This window comes from Odontomachus brunneus, unplaced genomic scaffold (genome assembly GCF_010583005.1).
Source record: "Odontomachus brunneus isolate Ranch 3 - 2012 unplaced genomic scaffold, Obru_v1 Obru_scaffold_002, whole genome shotgun sequence".
NCBI classification, from domain to species: domain Eukaryota; kingdom Metazoa; phylum Arthropoda; class Insecta; order Hymenoptera; family Formicidae; genus Odontomachus; species Odontomachus brunneus.
In genome coordinates this window covers 1,975,088-1,992,134 of record NW_022639452.1, presented here as the reverse complement: position 1 = coordinate 1,992,134, position 17,047 = coordinate 1,975,088, and the positions used below count along the sequence as shown (strand labels likewise).

The window sequence follows — 17,047 nt, the reverse complement described above, 5'->3', positions numbered from 1 at the left end:
AAGGTCGAAGTCGAAGTAATCGAAAGGGCAGCATCGTGATTCTCTCGATTGCCGCGAAGTCGCCAGAGGTCGAGGTCGCGCGCTCATCGTCGCGCAAGGCCGTAGTTTGAACTCGTCCGTCGGCTGAAGAACGCTGTATGTTTGAGACGTGAAATTCAAGCAGACATTCGAAGGAAGGATTTCACGTTCCCACACGACACCTTTGATTCCCAAGTAAGATTTCCAAAGTGTCTTAGTTTAGTAAGTTATGTCAACTTGTGTGCGAAAGTCTTAACAATTAAAGACTCAAGCCTTGCGCTGTGACCATCTTGATTAATGGCGTCAAAGGTACGAAAGTGCATGAAATTCTTGCAAAGTGAAAGATTTCTATAAATCTGCTTGAAGATATCTCGAGAAAGCGAGAACCTTAACTGATTTTAATTAAAGGACTAGTCAATCTGAAACGTTTGCGAACGCGTATCTTCTTCTCATCTATCTTGCAAAAAGATGTCATAATTCGCCGGTTGTTTTCGTTTTCTATGAGCATAAAACAGTTGATTCAATGCAATTGACTTTGAATGTAAGCATATTTCTTAATTAGTTTGTTCCTTTTCGCTGTACTCTCTATACTAGCTTGCACTATTTCTCTTCTTTTATCTGCCAGATCTGTATATACCGTATACACTGCAAATACAAGTGATATTTTTAAATCCATAAGTATGTAATTTGGTTGAAGTTCTTTTTATAAGTTTCTTGCACGTTTTAAATCACATCTCTTAATACATTTAAAACGTGTGAATTACAACTTAATGTGTTTAAACGTGTTAAATAACGTGACTTGGAACACTAAGAAACATATAGGAAGAGATTCAGTCAAAATAACTTGAATTTGCAGTGTACATACCTGTTTCTTTTCGAGTTCTGTAAATGTGCATTAATTCAGCGAAAAAGAATAGACTTAATTATTAAAGAAACACATGAAAGAGAGAGGCGGGAAAAGACGAGGAAATACGCGCAAATCTAAGTGTGTTATTTTTAAGCGCATAAGCGTATAATTTGGCTAAAGCTCTTTTTACTCTCGACTGTTACTAACTGAAGGTTATTACCTTGTTTTAAGTCACATCATTTAACATATTCAAGAAGTATAAATAATTTGAAGACTGTAAGAAGTGTGAGATAACACATTTGGATTTGCAATGTAGCGGGATCGGGAGTGAACATAGAAACAAGGTAGAAACTCAAGAGACCATAGCGTAATTTCGTTTTTCTTCGAGCACACTTGTCTTTCAACAATTTCGCACACCTTCCTCGCTGTCTGCTCAAAAGTTCTGACTCTCGACGTTCCTGACTTCCAAGAACAAGGTGAACAGCGTGTGGAGAGCCTCCAGTCTGGCGCCGTCCCGCGCTGGAATGTCCAGAAGGTTGCAGGCGATGTCGACCAACTGCGGTAAGTCGCAGTTGAGGTCCGACAGGTCGACCGGCAGCTCGTTGAACCTGTCCTCTACCTGCGCCGGCCACTGCTGCATCAGGCCGTCGATGTCCGGCATCGCTCGGTTGATCTGCACTGCCGGCGGATGCTTGCTCCGATGCAGCTGATTCATGTCGTCGATCCACTTGTCGATGGACTTGCCGTTCCTCTCGGCATCCTCGATTCTCTTAACGACCGCCTGTCTAGCGGCACCGGCGCTTCTCGAGTGGCTGCGCAGCTGCAGGTGCAGCACTGCCGGGTCGGACTGGTCGGTGCAAGGTTCGTCCAGCACCGTCAGGCCGATCTTATCTTCCACGCCGTCGGGTCTAGGCACCTTTATGAAGGCGTCTATGTCGCCGACCGCCGGTATGTAATCGGGAATGAACGGTATCAGCTTGTAGTTGAGCTCGATCCTCTGCGGCGTGTATCTGCGAGCAGTCAATCAGCACGAAAATCAGTGATACTCGTCAACTTTTTGCTGAAATGATTCTTTCCAGTGCTGGGATTCTGTAACTCGTTATTGGAGTTAACGACAATTTTGTTATCGTTACGCAGCTTTTGTATATCGTATAAAAACTGCGCAACGATAACGAAACTGTCGTTAACTCCAATAACGAGTTACAAAATTCCAGTGCAGATTACTTGAGCTTTTTAAAGTTTGTCCTATCTTTCTTTTAGACACAGATGGATCTTTAATTGAAAAGAATCAATAGATAAATCTCGTCTCAATATATACAAATTGGTGGCTAGATGATGAGAAACAAGAGGAACGCGTCGAAAAAAAATATCTGAAACCATTAAGACGTGTTTTAGGCGTCTTTTCGAAGTTCGTGCTATCGGAATTTATTGCGTAACTCACCTTGTTATGTTCTGAAACAGTTCTTTGACCTCCGTTGACGCTTCCAGGTTCTCAAATTCCTTGGGATTGTACAGATCGACCTGTTTGGCGACGCTCGTACCCTGTATGTCGTCGTCATCGCTCTCCTCGCTATCCGAAGGGTCGCTGCCGATTCCCATCGGCTTGCCGAAGCCGAGATCGTTGCCGGAATATCTGCGCATACCATTCCACCACGGTGTGTGACAAAATCCTCCTTGACGTAAACGCGAAAGCGATTCTCCTAGATCAATTTCACGCGTTTATAAATAAATCATTTCATCGCGATGTGTGACAGAATCCTCTTTGACGTCAACGCGAAAGCGATTCTCTGAAATCCATTTCACGCATTTATAAATAAATTCGCACAGCTTGAGGAGGAATTCACCTAATCGCGGAGAGATACACGGAAGAACGTCACATCCTTCTCTACACCGTTGCAAGTCGAACCTAAGGAATCACCTTCGAAAATCGTGCTTCCCGCGCGGCGAGCTTGACTCCAGGGTGTTCGAGCTGTCGCTCGTCAGCATGGCCTTTCTGCTCCTCCTGCTTGAGGTGGAAGGCCTGTGGTTCACAGGACTTTTGATTTCCTCGGCGTTGCGCACCACGATGGTCTCGTCGAACTTGCCGAACGGCGCCGGGACATCGCGCCGTGTCTCCTCCTCGTCCTCCTCGCTGCTGTCTCTGGCGTCCATCGTCGAAGGACGTCCATGAGCGGCACGTCCTTCGACGATCGCTCTCAGGGTCTGTATGACGACGGTGTGATGCGGACAAACGAACGAATTGCACGATAGATCTATACAAATTGTTGGCTAGATAGCGAAAAGAAAATAGAACACGTCGACCAAAACTCTACATCTGTCGCATAGGACGGCGAGGTGGGGATGTGTTTCTCTAACGTTGCCATGGTTCTGTTCCAGTGTTCGATCTTCGGCTCGTCGGCAGTTCGAGTGAACATTTTTAAGCGGCATTGTGAATTAACCTTTTCAGGAATACTAAAAGGATTCATAATTTTAATTTTCATTTTATCTTCGATTTTAATTATCTAATTTGAATATTGCCGATAAAATATAATGAACTATGAGCAAACATTGATCACAAAGTTCTACAAGAGAAAGAGGAATCTCATCACATGACTGACAGATGTCATGCTTATGTCACTTGAAAATCAATGTTGGACATTAATCGATACAAATTTTCTTTGACCAAAATAATCGGCAAAACAATCATCAAAATCAATCAATCGTGTGTAATCATGAATAATTTAATAAATTAATAAATTTAATCATTGATTATTTTATAATATCAATCACATCAAAGTTTGATTAATTTCAACAATCAATGAAATTATTTGTGATTTTATATACGACGACTGATTAATTTTGATTGTTATCGGCGATTATTTTAGTCAAAGAAAATTTTAATCGACATATGCTCAATACTGTTAATAATTAAATCCATTTTTGTCTGTAATAGATTGATGAATAGGTTAATAAAAATCGATAGAGAAATCACATGAAAAGAAAAGGACGTCATGAAGGATGTTTGAATTTTATCGTTAGGATGTCTTTCCTATAACTTTCGCAACTGTTTTCCGGTTAGTCTCGGGTAATTCCCTGCTCGGTTTACAAGCGACATTGTTCGTTTTGTCGACACCCAATGAGTAGGAATCCCCGGTCTCTCTGACACGTGCAAACGAGATGCGGACAGTGAATCAGATCGGATTTGAGCGTGCGAATTCAGTCACGGGATGTGTTGCGATAGTAGGATTTTACCGCTTACTTCCGTAATTTGAATTTCACGCGAGACCGCATACGACATTTGTGTACTTTCAACTTTTAATCAGATTAAAAAATTCAAGAGTCTACGACAGCCAGTACACAGATAATCAGTGCAGCAAAAACAAAAACAATTCTTAAACAGTCGAGAAATAAAATATATTACTGAAATTATCTAAACATTTCGAACCTACTTTGGATCGTCAATATTCTGAATATTTACTAAAGATGATTCAAAGTAAGTTCGAAACGTTTGATGATTCTAATAATGTATTTTACTGCTTGACTATCTAGAAATTATTTTTATTCTTACTGGGCTATGTATTGGTTACTTGAAACCAATACATAGGACTTGGATCGTCAATATTCTGAATATTTACTACTGAAGATTCAAAGTAAGTTCGAAACGTTTGATGATTCCAATAATGTATTTTACTGCTTGACTATCTGGAAATTATTTTTGTTCTTACTGGACTATGTATTGGTTACTTGAAACCTGTTTCAGGTGAGATGCACAGATTTAAATTTGTTAAATGTGAGTCTTACAGCTGAATTGTGATTGCAAATGTAATGGCGCATATATTGCGTATGATTCAAGTAAAAAGATTCAAATCCAACTCTAAATTCATATCTGAGTATCTTACACGTGCGGGACAAGTTTCGGTACTACTAATACTAATGCCTTAGATCCTTGAAATTTTTTTAATTGATTGGGCATCAAAGAGCCTCATAAGATTTAATTTATAATATTTAATTTTATGTCTGTTTTCTTTCTGTGTGTTTACGTGTAGATCATTAATCGATACAAATTTTTTTTGACCGAAATAATCAGCAAATCAATCATCGAAATCAATCAATCGTGTATAATCATGAATAATTTAATAAATTAATAAGTTAAATTATTAATTAATATATAATCAATCATATAAGTTTGATTAATTTTAACAATCGATGAAATTATTTGTGATTTTATATATGACGACTGATTAATTTTGATTATTGTCGGCAATTATTTTAGTCAAAAAAAATTTTAATCGACATACTTTTGACAATTAAGTCTGTTTCTTGTCTGTAATAGATTCATCAGTAGACCAGATTGTGCTTTGACATCGATCTAACAAAACACAAAAGAAAAAATTGCATTATACGAGGCTTGTAACATCGATTGTCTTATCCAGTTCGATCTACACAAACATAATTCAAAGAGACACTGCCCATGATAAATCCTATTGTTTTATGATAGATAACGCAGACAAAAGCAATAAAACGCGGTCGCTTTTATCTGTTGATAACACCGAAAGTTCTAATCGTCAAATGAGAGGAAAAAAACGCGAAATCAATCGAGAAATTGCGAACGTAATAAAGAGTTTATTAACGCTCGAAAGTCGATCACAAACAAACATGATCCCGCCAATACACGCGGGCACTGCGCTTGTCCGATATCAGTATCGATACAAACGCACGAGGAAAGATATCGAGTAAAAAATAAAAGCCACTTCGGAAGAGGCGCGATCGTGGGTGATCGCGTCGATAAAAGAGCGATACAAACGTTAACAATCATGATGTGTATATACATATGCAATCGAAAATTGTCGGTCGATTAGACGAAGAGGAGGATAAGAAAGACCCTCCCGTCGCCGACCGAGAAACGGCGTCTCGCCGACGGATCTCTTAGGGTTGCGAACTGCAATTTCTCGTCCCCTCAGCTTCTCCTACACAGAATACTTCCCGTAGATGTGGCCGCTCCTGGTGCGCCTCACCAACCATTTCCGAGGTGTCGTTTGCGCGACGAGACAATTCGTTTGCGTCTTGGCGCACTTGTGAGGGTGGCTGGAGCGCGCGTAATGCTCCGAAGGTCTTCCTGTAAGAGAAGAAGGAACAATCACGAGAGAGATTCTCATGGACTCTTCGTTCTCGACACTCTCGCTAAGTCGCAGGACATAGCGAATGCGTCGAATCGACTTATGCAAGCTAGAGAACCCTACGCGCTGTCGACACGTTGCTCTTCGACACAGCCGGGCGTGAAATTTCTCGCGTCTCGACGACGACGTCCCGTGAGTCAACGGGGCTGTCGCAACACCTTGTCAGCTGCGAATTCGCGAGGCTCGAGCAGAAAAACGTTGTTTCGTCTTCAAAGGCCATTGGCATTCTGCACTCACAAAGATAGCTCTCAGTTTGTTCGTAAAATGACGTTCCCCATGAATTTCGGGAAATGTACAAGTGAGAAGACTCACGCTTCGACTTGCCGAATCATTTCGCAATTGGACGCTTCATTCTTGGGCGAATTCGCGGAGAGGATCATGAAGGCGAAGAGGAGGCCGCAAATGGCGAGAAGCACGACGAGGTCGGAGACAGTATCGGCGTGTTGCGGCGTGACGGCCCGTATCTTCGGGTTCGCGTTATCACAATCTTCCTCTGTCGTCACGAACCACGCGAACTTGTAAAAAATGAAGTCCTGCAATCGAGAGTTTGCGATGAGCTTACTGACCGCTCGATATAAACGCTCAATATTAGTTAGCTAATTAATATCGAATGTTCGTTATTACAAGGAAAAAGATTTTTTTAATAAAAATTATTATAGAATTTAAATAGAGTAATATTTATTGTATTTTCACGGTAAAAATTATTATAGAATTTGAACAATAAATTTTTTTTATAGTAAAACTACATATTATAGTAAAATTTATTATAATCTTGTGATCGAGAAGATGGATAGATAAAGACCAATAGACGTTCTTATCGACTTTGCCAATCGATAATGTATCTCTGCTCTCTCGTTTCATGTGTTTTTAAATATTTTCACGTGTTTTTAAATATTTCCATATGTACATATTTCATGTTAAAAAATTTGTTGTGTTTCTAGCGAGATTTTCTAACTTTCTAGTGGAACTTATCACGCTTCTTAGCAAGATAGATCTTTTTGAAAATTTATTCCTGTATTATTAAAAACACAGAAAAATTGGATAGAAATTTACATGAAAAGGAGTTATAACATCCTCTTCTCTAAAATTAATATCCTCTTCTCTAAAATTAATATTGAGTATTTATGCGCGTTTTACAAGAGAAAGAACGAGAAGGTTCGCGTGTAATAATTCGCCGGCTAGAGAAGCCCGACTCTGTCGGTCAAGGGAATAAAACGCGCGGCATAAATACGTCAACATAAATAATAACGCGATAAACGGTATCGTGTGTTTCCTTGTTCCTCGTTGTGCGATTTCTCCCTATAATTTCGCTCATTCTTTCCATGAAGGTTACCGACGTTGCGAGACGTACTCGCAGGAATATCAGAATTTGCCGGGCGATCAACTGGATGAAATAATACACGTTTCTCAGGTTATCCATCGACCATCGCCATCCGCTGGTCATCTTCATGCCGACTTGAGCGTCCCTTTTCAGAAAGTGCGCAAGATTTTTCCTCGTGTCATCTCCAGCCGAAAAACCCGTCGCTCGACGATCCGCTGACTAAGAAAAATCTGACGGAAGGCATTGCGACAGGCGAACGCGGGTAATCTTTTGTTTCTCATAGAAAGTGTATCCTTAGGCTTGTTCGCATTGCTTGCATCTTTGACACGGTAAATATGCAGTATAACGCTCTTATCTTGGATTTTTTTTAAACTTTGTAAATTTGTGTATTTTAACACAGAATTGATTTCTGAAAGCGAAAATTGTCGCTCATTTTTCGTTTTCTTGTTTTTTAATGTTTTAATGTTTTATGATGTTAGTAAGTAGGAAAGTAATAACTTTCCTTATAAAACTTTCTAACTTTATGTCAATGTGTCTAATTATTTAAGTTTTATAAAATAGTATATATATGATTAAAGTAGAGAAAAGCATGCATGAACTATTCTCTGTTTTATAACAGAGTTCATACTTTTGATTAAACTCAGATAGCACAAAATCTCTGGAAGATGTCCTCAGGAGGACATTCTCAGGATGTAAGAACATTCTGAAAATGTTTTTAGGATATCTTGTGAAGATTTATGCTGTTTTGGTTTAATCAAAAGCATAAAATCTGTTATAAAGCAGAGAATAGTTATATTATGCATGCTTTTCTCTGCTTTAATCATACATACTATTTTGTAACACTTAAATAAATAAATTAGACACGTTGACATAAAGTTAGAAATCGTTAGAAATTAGACATTGGGTCGTTCCTCCTTGATGAAGCGGACTGAAATGTTTGCGAAACGTCAGAATTAAACAAAGATGAATCCACGCCGCTCAAATCTGGAAACCAAATCTAATCTTATAAAGTTAGAAAGTTTTATGATAAAAAAGTTATCACTTCCTACTCTTTTACCGACATCATAAAACATTAAAATAAAAGAAACAAGAAAATAAAAAATGAGCAACAATTTTTGTTTTCAGAAGTCAATTCAACGTCCTAAAATATACAAATTTAAAAAGTTTGAAAAAATCCAAGATGAGAGCGTTATACTGTATATTTATCTTTGACACTTTTACATTTGACATCTCTCAGACAACAATGTCTAAAATCGGGACATAAGATGTCTTAAAGATCATCTTTAAGATGTCTTTCAGACGATTTACGTATAAATGTCTTTAAGGCGTCTTAAAAATTATCTTTAAGACGTCTTATGTCCCGATTTTAGACATTATGTTGTCTAGGCTGTTGCATACTGGACTCTCTTTAGAAAAAAGAGCTGTCGTTGAATCTCGCTCATTCACGTTCAGTGTGCAACAGGCATTAGATGGAAAAGTGACATTCCTCTTTTATGTTTCTTCCTATCTAGTTATCGAAATAAAAAATTAGCTGAATAATAAACGATCAGATAATTCAGATATAACGCAAACTATGACTATGACTACTAAAACTAATGTATTTTGATCTGATAAGCAGCTTCATTAAAGCTTAATGTAACATTGGCGATCAATCAAGAAAATGAATCAAGCAATTTGAAATTATTATAAGGTCGCCGCTTGCGCGCATTCATGTCGCCGACAAAGTGCCTCGCAGTATTGCGTACGTAACCGCGTTCTCTCGTTTCATTCTGCTTGTGAATCCTGCGCATGGATATTGTTATGAGGTGCTTATGTGAAGGTAGACCTTGGACGGTAATAATGACGGTGCACAGAAAGCACATTTGCTCCCATTCAATACAAATATCGCGCATGCACTGCAATGGTGCACAAATAACCATGACTTAAAAAGACTGCAATTTTACGTTTATAAAAATGTGATTAAAAGTGGCGGGCCTGTGTAAGAGACTTAGTACGCTAAATAACTTTATAAAAAAGAATTATTTGTCTAAGTATTCATTTGATTATTTATTAAAAACGCACACCAGAATGCTTGATAAAGAGCGTTGCCTTGATCGTATTGATCGCGCATACCATCGCGCACTCCGCTAATCGTTACGATAAATATTATTAGACGACCTCTCGTAGTCGCGTAGCTCACTCTTGACGATCTAACAGAAAAAAAATTAGAAAGAGACCGAGCAAAGTTTCACCGTGCTTCGCGTCGATCGCGCGTCGGCGAGATAATTCGCGTCTAATGAGAAACGCACCTCGCGGATGAACTCATCGCGCGGCGTTTCGCAAATTTTTAGCGAACGTACGAGCGAACACGCCTCATTCGTACGGGAAAATACCGACAATTTCTCAAGCGTGACTTACGTGCGTACAATGGAAATGCGAAAGAACGTTCCCAGACAGCACATATCTCCAATGGATGTCTTATGTCCTGAAATCGTCCTCAAGACGTTCCTTAAAAAGTCCGTGCTGTCTGAGTCATAAAGAAATTATACCGTCGACTAATTTTAGCGAGTGCACGCATACACTGAGAGAAAAAATATCTAAGGAATAAAAATATATATATTTGAGGTGAGTATTAGTAACATATATTTACTTTTACTAATATAGAATATTTTATGATGAACTGCATAAGATGCAGCTGATATTAAGAGAGTATATTGCTGAGTTCGATTTAAGCAGAAAATTTCATTGAAATTTTATTGAAATTTATTTTATTTTTTATTTATTTTTCATTTCCTTCCTTTTTTATTGAATAAAAGTAAAAATCACATTACTCAAATTGAGACGCACCGCGACCTAAAATAAACAATAGCTGCACCAAGAAGAACCTAATGTTCACTGACTCTCCTTGCAAGTTTTTATTAAATAAGATTGTAACTCAATTCTTAGCTCTGAACGTTTGTATCCAGATAACTATCGCATATTTTATCCACATTTACATAGGAAGTTCTTTGCTTAAATTGATTCCAAGAACACGATCTCTTAAGGTGACTTTTTATACGCAATGTGCAGCCGCAGCAGTTCGCTGTTATTGGTTAAAATTATTTCATAAGATGACGTATTTCCCACGCGAAATATATTTTACAACAGATCGCGTTGTTGTTTTGAAGTTCAACCGGACGAACTTTTCTGCAGCAAAGCCAGGAGATCTAGCAATCTTAATTGCTTTGTGCAATATAATATTAACGTATTATAAAGAATATAAGGAGAGAATGGAATTGAATGAAATATAAAAACATGTTTATGATTAATTAATTGTTTTCAATATATAGTAATAAGATGTATGATAGTAAAAGTCATAACTTCAGTTTTTTACTTGTTCTACTTTTTAAGTTACTTAATGAGAAATGACATCTAATCTATCATATAAAAATATTCTAGGAATATTCAAACATTCTCTGAAATTATTCTATGAATGTTCATATAACGTATTTGTGCTGTCTGGGATGTTGACTATTAATTTATCTTTCTGTTAGATAACACTTGTTAATATTTGTGAAATTTGCGAAGAGATAATAGAAGAGTCGTTAATTTTCAGGTTAACATACTGCTGCTGTTATTTCTTTTCATGAGCAGCAAATGTAGCGGAAGTTGATCTATAAACTTTGAATCACATGACATTTTTGTTGCCGCAGCGTGTTGCGCATGAAAAGGCGCCTTTAGAATGTATAATTTGTCATGGAAGACAACCTGTGTAAAATATTGTTCAAATAAGAAAATATATATTTTCTTAGAATTCCGTTGAAATATTAGCTTTTTATGAAGGCAACGGTTTACTTTATTTAAGTAATTATATTATTATTACCCATCGAGGAAATGTTTTTTGTTTTTCAGATATTCTTCTCTCTCAGGGTCTGTGTCCCCCGACGACGACGGCCACGACGAAATCTTAAATCTTAATAAACGTCGATCGTTCTCGTCGTTTTTCGACACTACTTGAACCTCATCTCGTTTTTATCTCACTGTCTGTGAGATTCGCTTACAAAAGTAATCCGGCAGTCTCGCCGTCGCATCGCCGCGACGACGCGATCTTTATGACTTTACGATCCCTGACCTGGTCTCTTTTTGGCAGACGCGACGAGACAGACGCTCGAGCGCACGCGACGCCGACGTTCACCTGCGTTTATCTCGTTGCAGCGTGTTCAATCGACCGTGTGATAACTCCATTACGTAATCAATGTTTACGATAACGGCCGCGCACACCGGCCGGTCGCCGGTAGTCCGTCGACGGCTCGTTAATTGCAGCAACAATTAACGACGGTGATATAAGAAGGTGGCTATAACTGAAAGTGCAAAATCAGTTCCCGTCGATGCCAAGTAACGTTCGCTTTATCGTCGCGTACTTCGCGTTAGTCTCATCGGAGCGAGCGAATTCGAGGAGGAGCGATGAAGGAGACGCCACACGTTTCACGGCAGCTCTGCAAAAAATTGGTCATATCGTCCGCGACCGATTCCTCCTCCGCGAAGAGACACGAGCTGAAGGTTTCTTCTTTTTCTTCTGCTTTGGGAAAATCGCCTCCAACGCGTCCTCGTTAAGGGGACTTGGAAAATGAGCGATCAGCGACTTGGAAAATGAGGAAACCACGAGACAACAAAAGTCGAGGCACGTGATAAGTGCAAAAAAGGCGCGAGGCGGTGCACGCTACTAAGTGCAGGTAAGCAATCGGTATCTAATCGAGATAGAGACTATAATTTTACTCGACTTCGCGGGATTTCTTGACCAATCCGCGATCGACGTCGACGAGTGGGATAGATCTCGTTCTCGAGTTACAAACGCAAGGAGCGCCCGGTACTTTTATTTGATCCGCAGGCCTGCAGACTCGCGGGTGGTCTCCCAGGTGAGATCAACGGCGCGCGGGTGTTTACGGATGAAGCGTTGGATCGTCCTGATAAAAAACTGTCCAAGTTCGCGCGAATTAGAATCGTGGGTGAACCTCGTCTGGAATACAGTATCCACGTTATCGTCGCGAAAACAGAGTAGGCCTTGGGAGATTTAAACGGGAGCGCATAGAAGCGTGAAGAACCCAATCGCGTGGGAGGGATAACGATAGTCTTTACTCTTTCTTTGTTCTTTTCTTTCGGGTAGAGTGTCGTGAGATCGTTAGTTCGGATCTTGGTATCTTATCGCGAAGTATTTGCGAGCGAAGATAGGGTGAAGATTGCTTCCCTCCGGGAGGAGGATTACTCGGAGATCCTGGCTTGAGACCTACGACCGAAGAGTTCGGGGGACAGTTTCGTACAGCGATTAGTGCCGCCATATCGTCGTGGGAGAGAAATAATTCTTCTTTTTTTTTTTCGTGATCACCGGGCTCTCTTTATAGTTTTTCTTCTTCCTCGTATATCACAATTTCGCCGAGATGTCAAAAGTTGAAGATCACGTAAGATTTCCTTGGATCTTCATATGTAACGATCTATATGTGTTGATGTGTGTGCATATTCCCGCGGGGATCGCTATTTTTAACTGAGTGCATTCGCGAAAGTCACGGATTTCTCTTTTCAGAAAGAGAATGGATACACCAACGAAGCTTTCCAGCTGGAGGACACTTTGCGTTACGACGCCAAGGAGACTATTCCACCCGATCGGAAGGAGCAACCCGAAAAGCCAGTGCGTATCGGGTCGAACCGACGTTGAATATCACGTTGAATATGAATTTTGAATAACTCATTATCGACCGTCAGACAGCAGCAAAGGCAGCCGAATGGGGCGGGAGACTGGAGTTCCTGATGGCCTGCATAGCCACTTCCGTCGGACTCGGGAACGTGTGGCGGTTTCCGTTCACCGCCTACGAGAACGGAGGTGGTGCCTTTCTAATACCTTACATCATAGTCTTGATTTTGGTCGGGAAGCCGTTCTACCTTCTGGAAGCTCTTCTGGGCCAGTTCACCAGCAAATCCTGCGTAAAAACGTGGTCGATGACGCCGGCTATGAAAGGTAAAACGATCTACCTCGAGAGGCGACTCTTCCGCTCCTTGTTCCTCACGTTTCTTCGAATGCAATTCAATTTAACAAGCAGAATGATTCGAATTCAAGTGACTTTTCATTTACAATTCTCGCAAAGATCGAATTTTTGCATAGATGATTTTCTATGCTGAATCGTCGAGTGAATATTTTCCCTTGAAATTGAAGAATATTTCATATAATCCAATCTGATGTATTCCACAGGAACAAATTCTTTCTGATTGTTCGAAATATCCGCTTGTCGAGGATCCACAAATGAAACTGGAGATAAACATTTGCTCTGAGGACATCTTCGCGATCACTTCGAGTGAATGTTTGTCAATTTCTAAATCTTTTTAAATCTTTATATTTTCAACTCTTTAAATCTATTTAAACACTCCGGGAAATGCAAAAAGCGCGTCTCTCAGATTCCGCGTTTCTTCTTGCTCTGCTCTTCAGGTTTGGGATACGCTCAGGCCTTCGCCGCGTTTTGCGTCGTTTCGTACTACTGCTCCCTGATGGCATTGACTCTATACTACTTGGTGGAGAGCTTCCAGAAGCAGCTGCCGTGGTCGGTCTGCCAGCCGGAGTGGGAAGGTAACTGCTTCGACGTATCGTCGAACAGCAGCTCCAACGACCCCAACGTCACCCTGAGAAGTTCCGCGGAGTTGTACTTCCTGAAGGTGGTGTTGCGGGAATACGAGTCCATCGAGAACGGCATCGGCACGCCGTCCTGGCAGCTGTCGATATGCCTGTTCTTCAGCTGGGCCTGCGTCTTCGGAGTCCTGTCCCGCGGCGTCAAGAGCACCGGCAAGGCCGCCTACTTCCTCGCGTTGTTCCCGTACGTCGTGATGACGGCCTTGCTGATCAGAGCGGTTACTCTCGACGGCGCCGTGGACGGCATCCTCTTCTTCATCACGCCCAAGTGGGACGTCCTTTGGAAGCCCACAGTCTGGTACGCCGCGATCACTCAGTGCTTCTTCTCGTTGTCCGTGTGCTTCGGGCCGATCATCAACTACTCGTCCTACAATAATTTCGGCCACAAGGTGGACAGGTAAGAGAGAGGCCTCAAGACTGGAAAAACTCGCGAAAGAATCATACTCTTTAAATTTCTTCGAGCAAAATTCCACTCTGAACAATAACGACAGCCGAGTCACTTGAATACTTTTCGTTCCTGTAGAATGAATTTTTTTACTTGGAATGAATATTTCTATATAATCCATTTGAGTGCACATTTTCATTTGAAATTGAAGATTGAGTCTAATGTAACCAATGATAAATAGCCAATAAGAGTTAAACAAATAGACGCAGGTTGCAACTGATTACAAAGGAATTATTGCAAAAGGATAATAACATCGACGAAAACTTAATCTAATCTAATCTGAATCTAATTCTCGATCTCGCAGAAACAAGAATTAAGCATTTTACGATTTCTTCGAATGAATTATCAGCTTCGAGCGAGACTTCACTCCAAAGGATTTAGAAAATTTTTCGAATTTTTCCTTCCAAATTCCCAAGTTTCAAATTCAGAGCATTTAGAAAACTAAAGGACATCTCACGAATTCGCTCATGTCGCTTTCAGGGATGTGATGATAGTAACCACGTTGGACACGCTTACGAGTCTGATGGCCGGCTGCACGATCTTCGGGATCCTCGGCAATCTTGCACACGAGATGAAGGCGACGGACATCTCGAAGGTGGTGCGCGGCGGCACCGGTCTGGCCTTCATCTCGTATCCGGACGCGCTATCGCGCTTCACCTTCGTGCCTCAGCTGTTCTCCGTGCTGTTCTTCGTCATGATGTTCGTCCTCGGCGTCGGCAGCGCCGTCGCTCTCTCTGGCGCGGTCTTCAGCGTCTTCCGCGACCACCTGCCAAACATGAGGCAGTGGCTGTTAGTACTCTGCGTCAGCTGCTTCGGTTTCTTCGTCAGTCTGCTCTACATCACCCCGGTAACGTTGAATTCTTTCGGAGGTCTCGATTTTATACACTCAAATGTTTCCACGAGTAACGGCGGCAGATTTTCCGTCAAGTTTCAAATCAAACGCGATTGCAGGGCGGTCAATGGATCGTGACGTTGGTCGATTACTACGGCGGCACTTTCGTCGCGATAATCGTCGGCGTCTTCGAGATGGTGAGTATCTTCTGGGTGTACGGCCTGAGCAACTTCCTCGACGACATGGAGTTCATGCTGGGTAAGAGGCTGGGGATTTACTGGCGACTATGTTGGCTCCTTATCACCCCTCTGCTCATGATTGTCATCCTGATATATACGATCGCCACTTACGAGCCACCCAAGTACAACAACTCGCGATTCCCAGATTACGCTTACGGTATGTGAAGCACTTTCTTCTTCTCCAGAATACCATGTGTCATACTCCGTCGGCGTGCAACGAAATTCTCGCCTTTCTGTTTCAGGAGTAGGATGGTTCGTGTTTTCCATCGGTATGTTCCCGATCGTTTGGTGGATCTGTCAGAAAATCATCGAGAACAGATCGTCGTGTCTTATAAAAGTAAGGAACTAGAAGTACACAATGAATGACTCGTTCGAAGTCGCGGACTAATCGTCGAAATTCCCAAATTGCAGTCTGTCAAGTCGGCCTTCCAGCCCGCGGCGGGTAAATGGGGCCCCAAGGATCCAAAGCTACACCGCGAATGGGAGGACTTCAAGGCGCAGAAGAGTTTCGTGGCCTCGAAATTCCAGTTTTCACGGGACCACTTGACAAAGATATTTTTTAAATGACTAAGAGAGAGTCTAGCTTATTATTTATATTTTTCTCTGTTATAAATAAAAGTTTCGAAGCGTGTCTGTCATCTATTCCAAACGAATCCCGCGATTCTGTTTGGCTCAGTAAGCAAGTCGCTCGTTTTGCGCGCCATATTTTAGTCGGCAGATGCACGGTTTCAGCAACAATTTGGCGGGAGGACGCATTTTCAAGAGGTTTCCATACGGAGAAAGAGAGCGATTTAACGAGGCAAAAATGTGTATACAAACGTCGAAGGTACAATGGCAGCACCGTAACTACCGTCACGCTTGTGTTGTCTGATTTATGTCTCCGTACTCGTGCCACGAGGACGTCGTATTGTGGAGGCTGTCGTTTTAATTGCGCGCGTGTGTAATTACATGGGCGACCACTAACGAGAGCGTAGTGTTATGTAAGAGTGGACAATCAAGTTTGCGTTACTTAAACGTAAGTTTTGTCCTGCTTACAATCGCTGTCTTATTATTATGCGACTTCAGGAACTGGTCGCACGTAACGTGTCATTATTGGAGATTCGCATGACTACTTTTTGTCCTGCCGATAGCATTCCTCGCGAATGAGCGAGAGCGCTCGCTAATTGAAATTGTTACTTGCTGACTTGCGACGGAGTTTTCAGTTGTATGCTTACACTCGCGACGAAGGAAGTCGAGTTTATATTACGCAACTGGCCGTCATTTAACGGAATTTGCAGCTCGGAAAGCCGCAAATCGTCGATCGCGCTCAACCCTGCTGTCTAAGGTACAATTAGTGTATTCCATTCACTGAGACGCCATACTTTTAACTGATAGTTCAGCTGAAAATCAGTTATGGCCTGCAATCAGTGAAATCTTACTTCTTAGAATCTACTTCTTAGTTCTTCTTAGATCTACTTAGAAGATCAATTAGTATCGGTGACTGTTCCTATTATCGATGCACTTTGCAAACGCGGACGTTGTCATCGCATGCAAGGCACATGAAAGCGGTCAGTTCCAT

General features: G+C 41.3%; 3 protein-coding genes across 5 annotated transcripts; 1 reads left to right on the top strand and 2 right to left on the bottom strand.

Moving 5' to 3' along the window:
* The first annotated feature begins 111 nt into the window (after positions 1-111).
* On the top strand, positions 112-16,665 carry LOC116842580 (sodium-dependent nutrient amino acid transporter 1-like). 3 transcript variants are annotated; one of them, XM_032811994.1, is made up of 9 exons: positions 112-213; positions 11,213-12,033; positions 12,879-12,983; positions 13,058-13,310; positions 13,776-14,370; positions 14,899-15,265; positions 15,370-15,646; positions 15,732-15,826; positions 15,901-16,665. In XM_032811994.1, the coding sequence occupies exons 4-9, from the start codon at positions 13,103-13,105 to the stop codon at positions 16,054-16,056; spliced, it is 1,698 nt and encodes a 565-aa protein (XP_032667885.1). In that variant the 5' UTR covers positions 112-213; positions 11,213-12,033; positions 12,879-12,983; positions 13,058-13,102; the 3' UTR covers positions 16,057-16,665. The 3 variants fall into 3 exon arrangements, with proteins under 3 accessions (XP_032667885.1, XP_032667895.1, XP_032667876.1); XM_032812004.1 differs by lacking the exon at positions 112-213 and having other exon boundaries at positions 11,141-12,033; XM_032811985.1 differs by lacking the exons at positions 112-213; positions 11,213-12,033 and adding an exon at positions 12,223-12,756 and having other exon boundaries at positions 15,901-16,654.
* Positions 873-3,129, bottom strand: LOC116842668 (intraflagellar transport protein 46 homolog). Its single transcript, XM_032812212.1, has 3 exons — positions 2,784-3,129; positions 2,307-2,498; positions 873-1,875 (listed from the first exon to the last, which is right to left on the bottom strand). The coding sequence occupies exons 1-3, from the start codon at positions 3,014-3,016 to the stop codon at positions 1,299-1,301; spliced, it is 1,002 nt and encodes a 333-aa protein (XP_032668103.1). The 5' UTR covers positions 3,017-3,129; the 3' UTR covers positions 873-1,298.
* Positions 5,166-7,756, bottom strand: LOC116842660. The gene is made up of 4 exons (XM_032812199.1): positions 7,373-7,756; positions 6,334-6,554; positions 6,085-6,248; positions 5,166-5,960 (listed from the first exon to the last, which is right to left on the bottom strand). The coding sequence occupies exons 1-4, from the start codon at positions 7,469-7,471 to the stop codon at positions 5,812-5,814; spliced, it is 633 nt and encodes a 210-aa protein (XP_032668090.1). The 5' UTR covers positions 7,472-7,756; the 3' UTR covers positions 5,166-5,811.
* Positions 16,666-17,047: the final 382 nt, after the last annotated feature.

Excerpts from the sequence above, each read along its gene's own strand:
- LOC116842668 (XM_032812212.1), bottom strand. The coding sequence starts at position 3,016 with ATGGACGCCAGAGACAGCAGCGAGGAGGACGAGGAGGAGACACGGCGC. Across the intron at positions 2,499-2,783 it reads GGGAAGCACGATTTTCGAAG|ATATTCCGGCAACGATCTCG; the intron begins GTGATTCCTTAG and ends TGGTATGCGCAG. Across the intron at positions 1,876-2,306 it reads CTGTTTCAGAACATAACAAG|ATACACGCCGCAGAGGATCG; the intron begins GTGAGTTACGCA and ends GACTGCTCGCAG.
- LOC116842660 (XM_032812199.1), bottom strand. The coding sequence starts at position 7,471 with ATGAAGATGACCAGCGGATGGCGATGGTCGATGGATAACCTGAGAAAC. Across the intron at positions 6,249-6,333 it reads ATGATTCGGCAAGTCGAAGC|AATGCCAATGGCCTTTGAAG; the intron begins GTGAGTCTTCTC and ends TTGTGAGTGCAG. Across the intron at positions 5,961-6,084 it reads GAGCAACGTGTCGACAGCGC|GAAGACCTTCGGAGCATTAC; the intron begins GTAGGGTTCTCT and ends CTTCTCTTACAG.
- LOC116842580 (XM_032811985.1), top strand. The coding sequence starts at position 12,736 with ATGTCAAAAGTTGAAGATCAC. Across the intron at positions 14,371-14,898 it reads TTCGGCCACAAGGTGGACAG|GGATGTGATGATAGTAACCA; the intron begins GTAAGAGAGAGG and ends TGTCGCTTTCAG. Across the intron at positions 15,647-15,731 it reads ATTCCCAGATTACGCTTACG|GAGTAGGATGGTTCGTGTTT; the intron begins GTATGTGAAGCA and ends TTTCTGTTTCAG.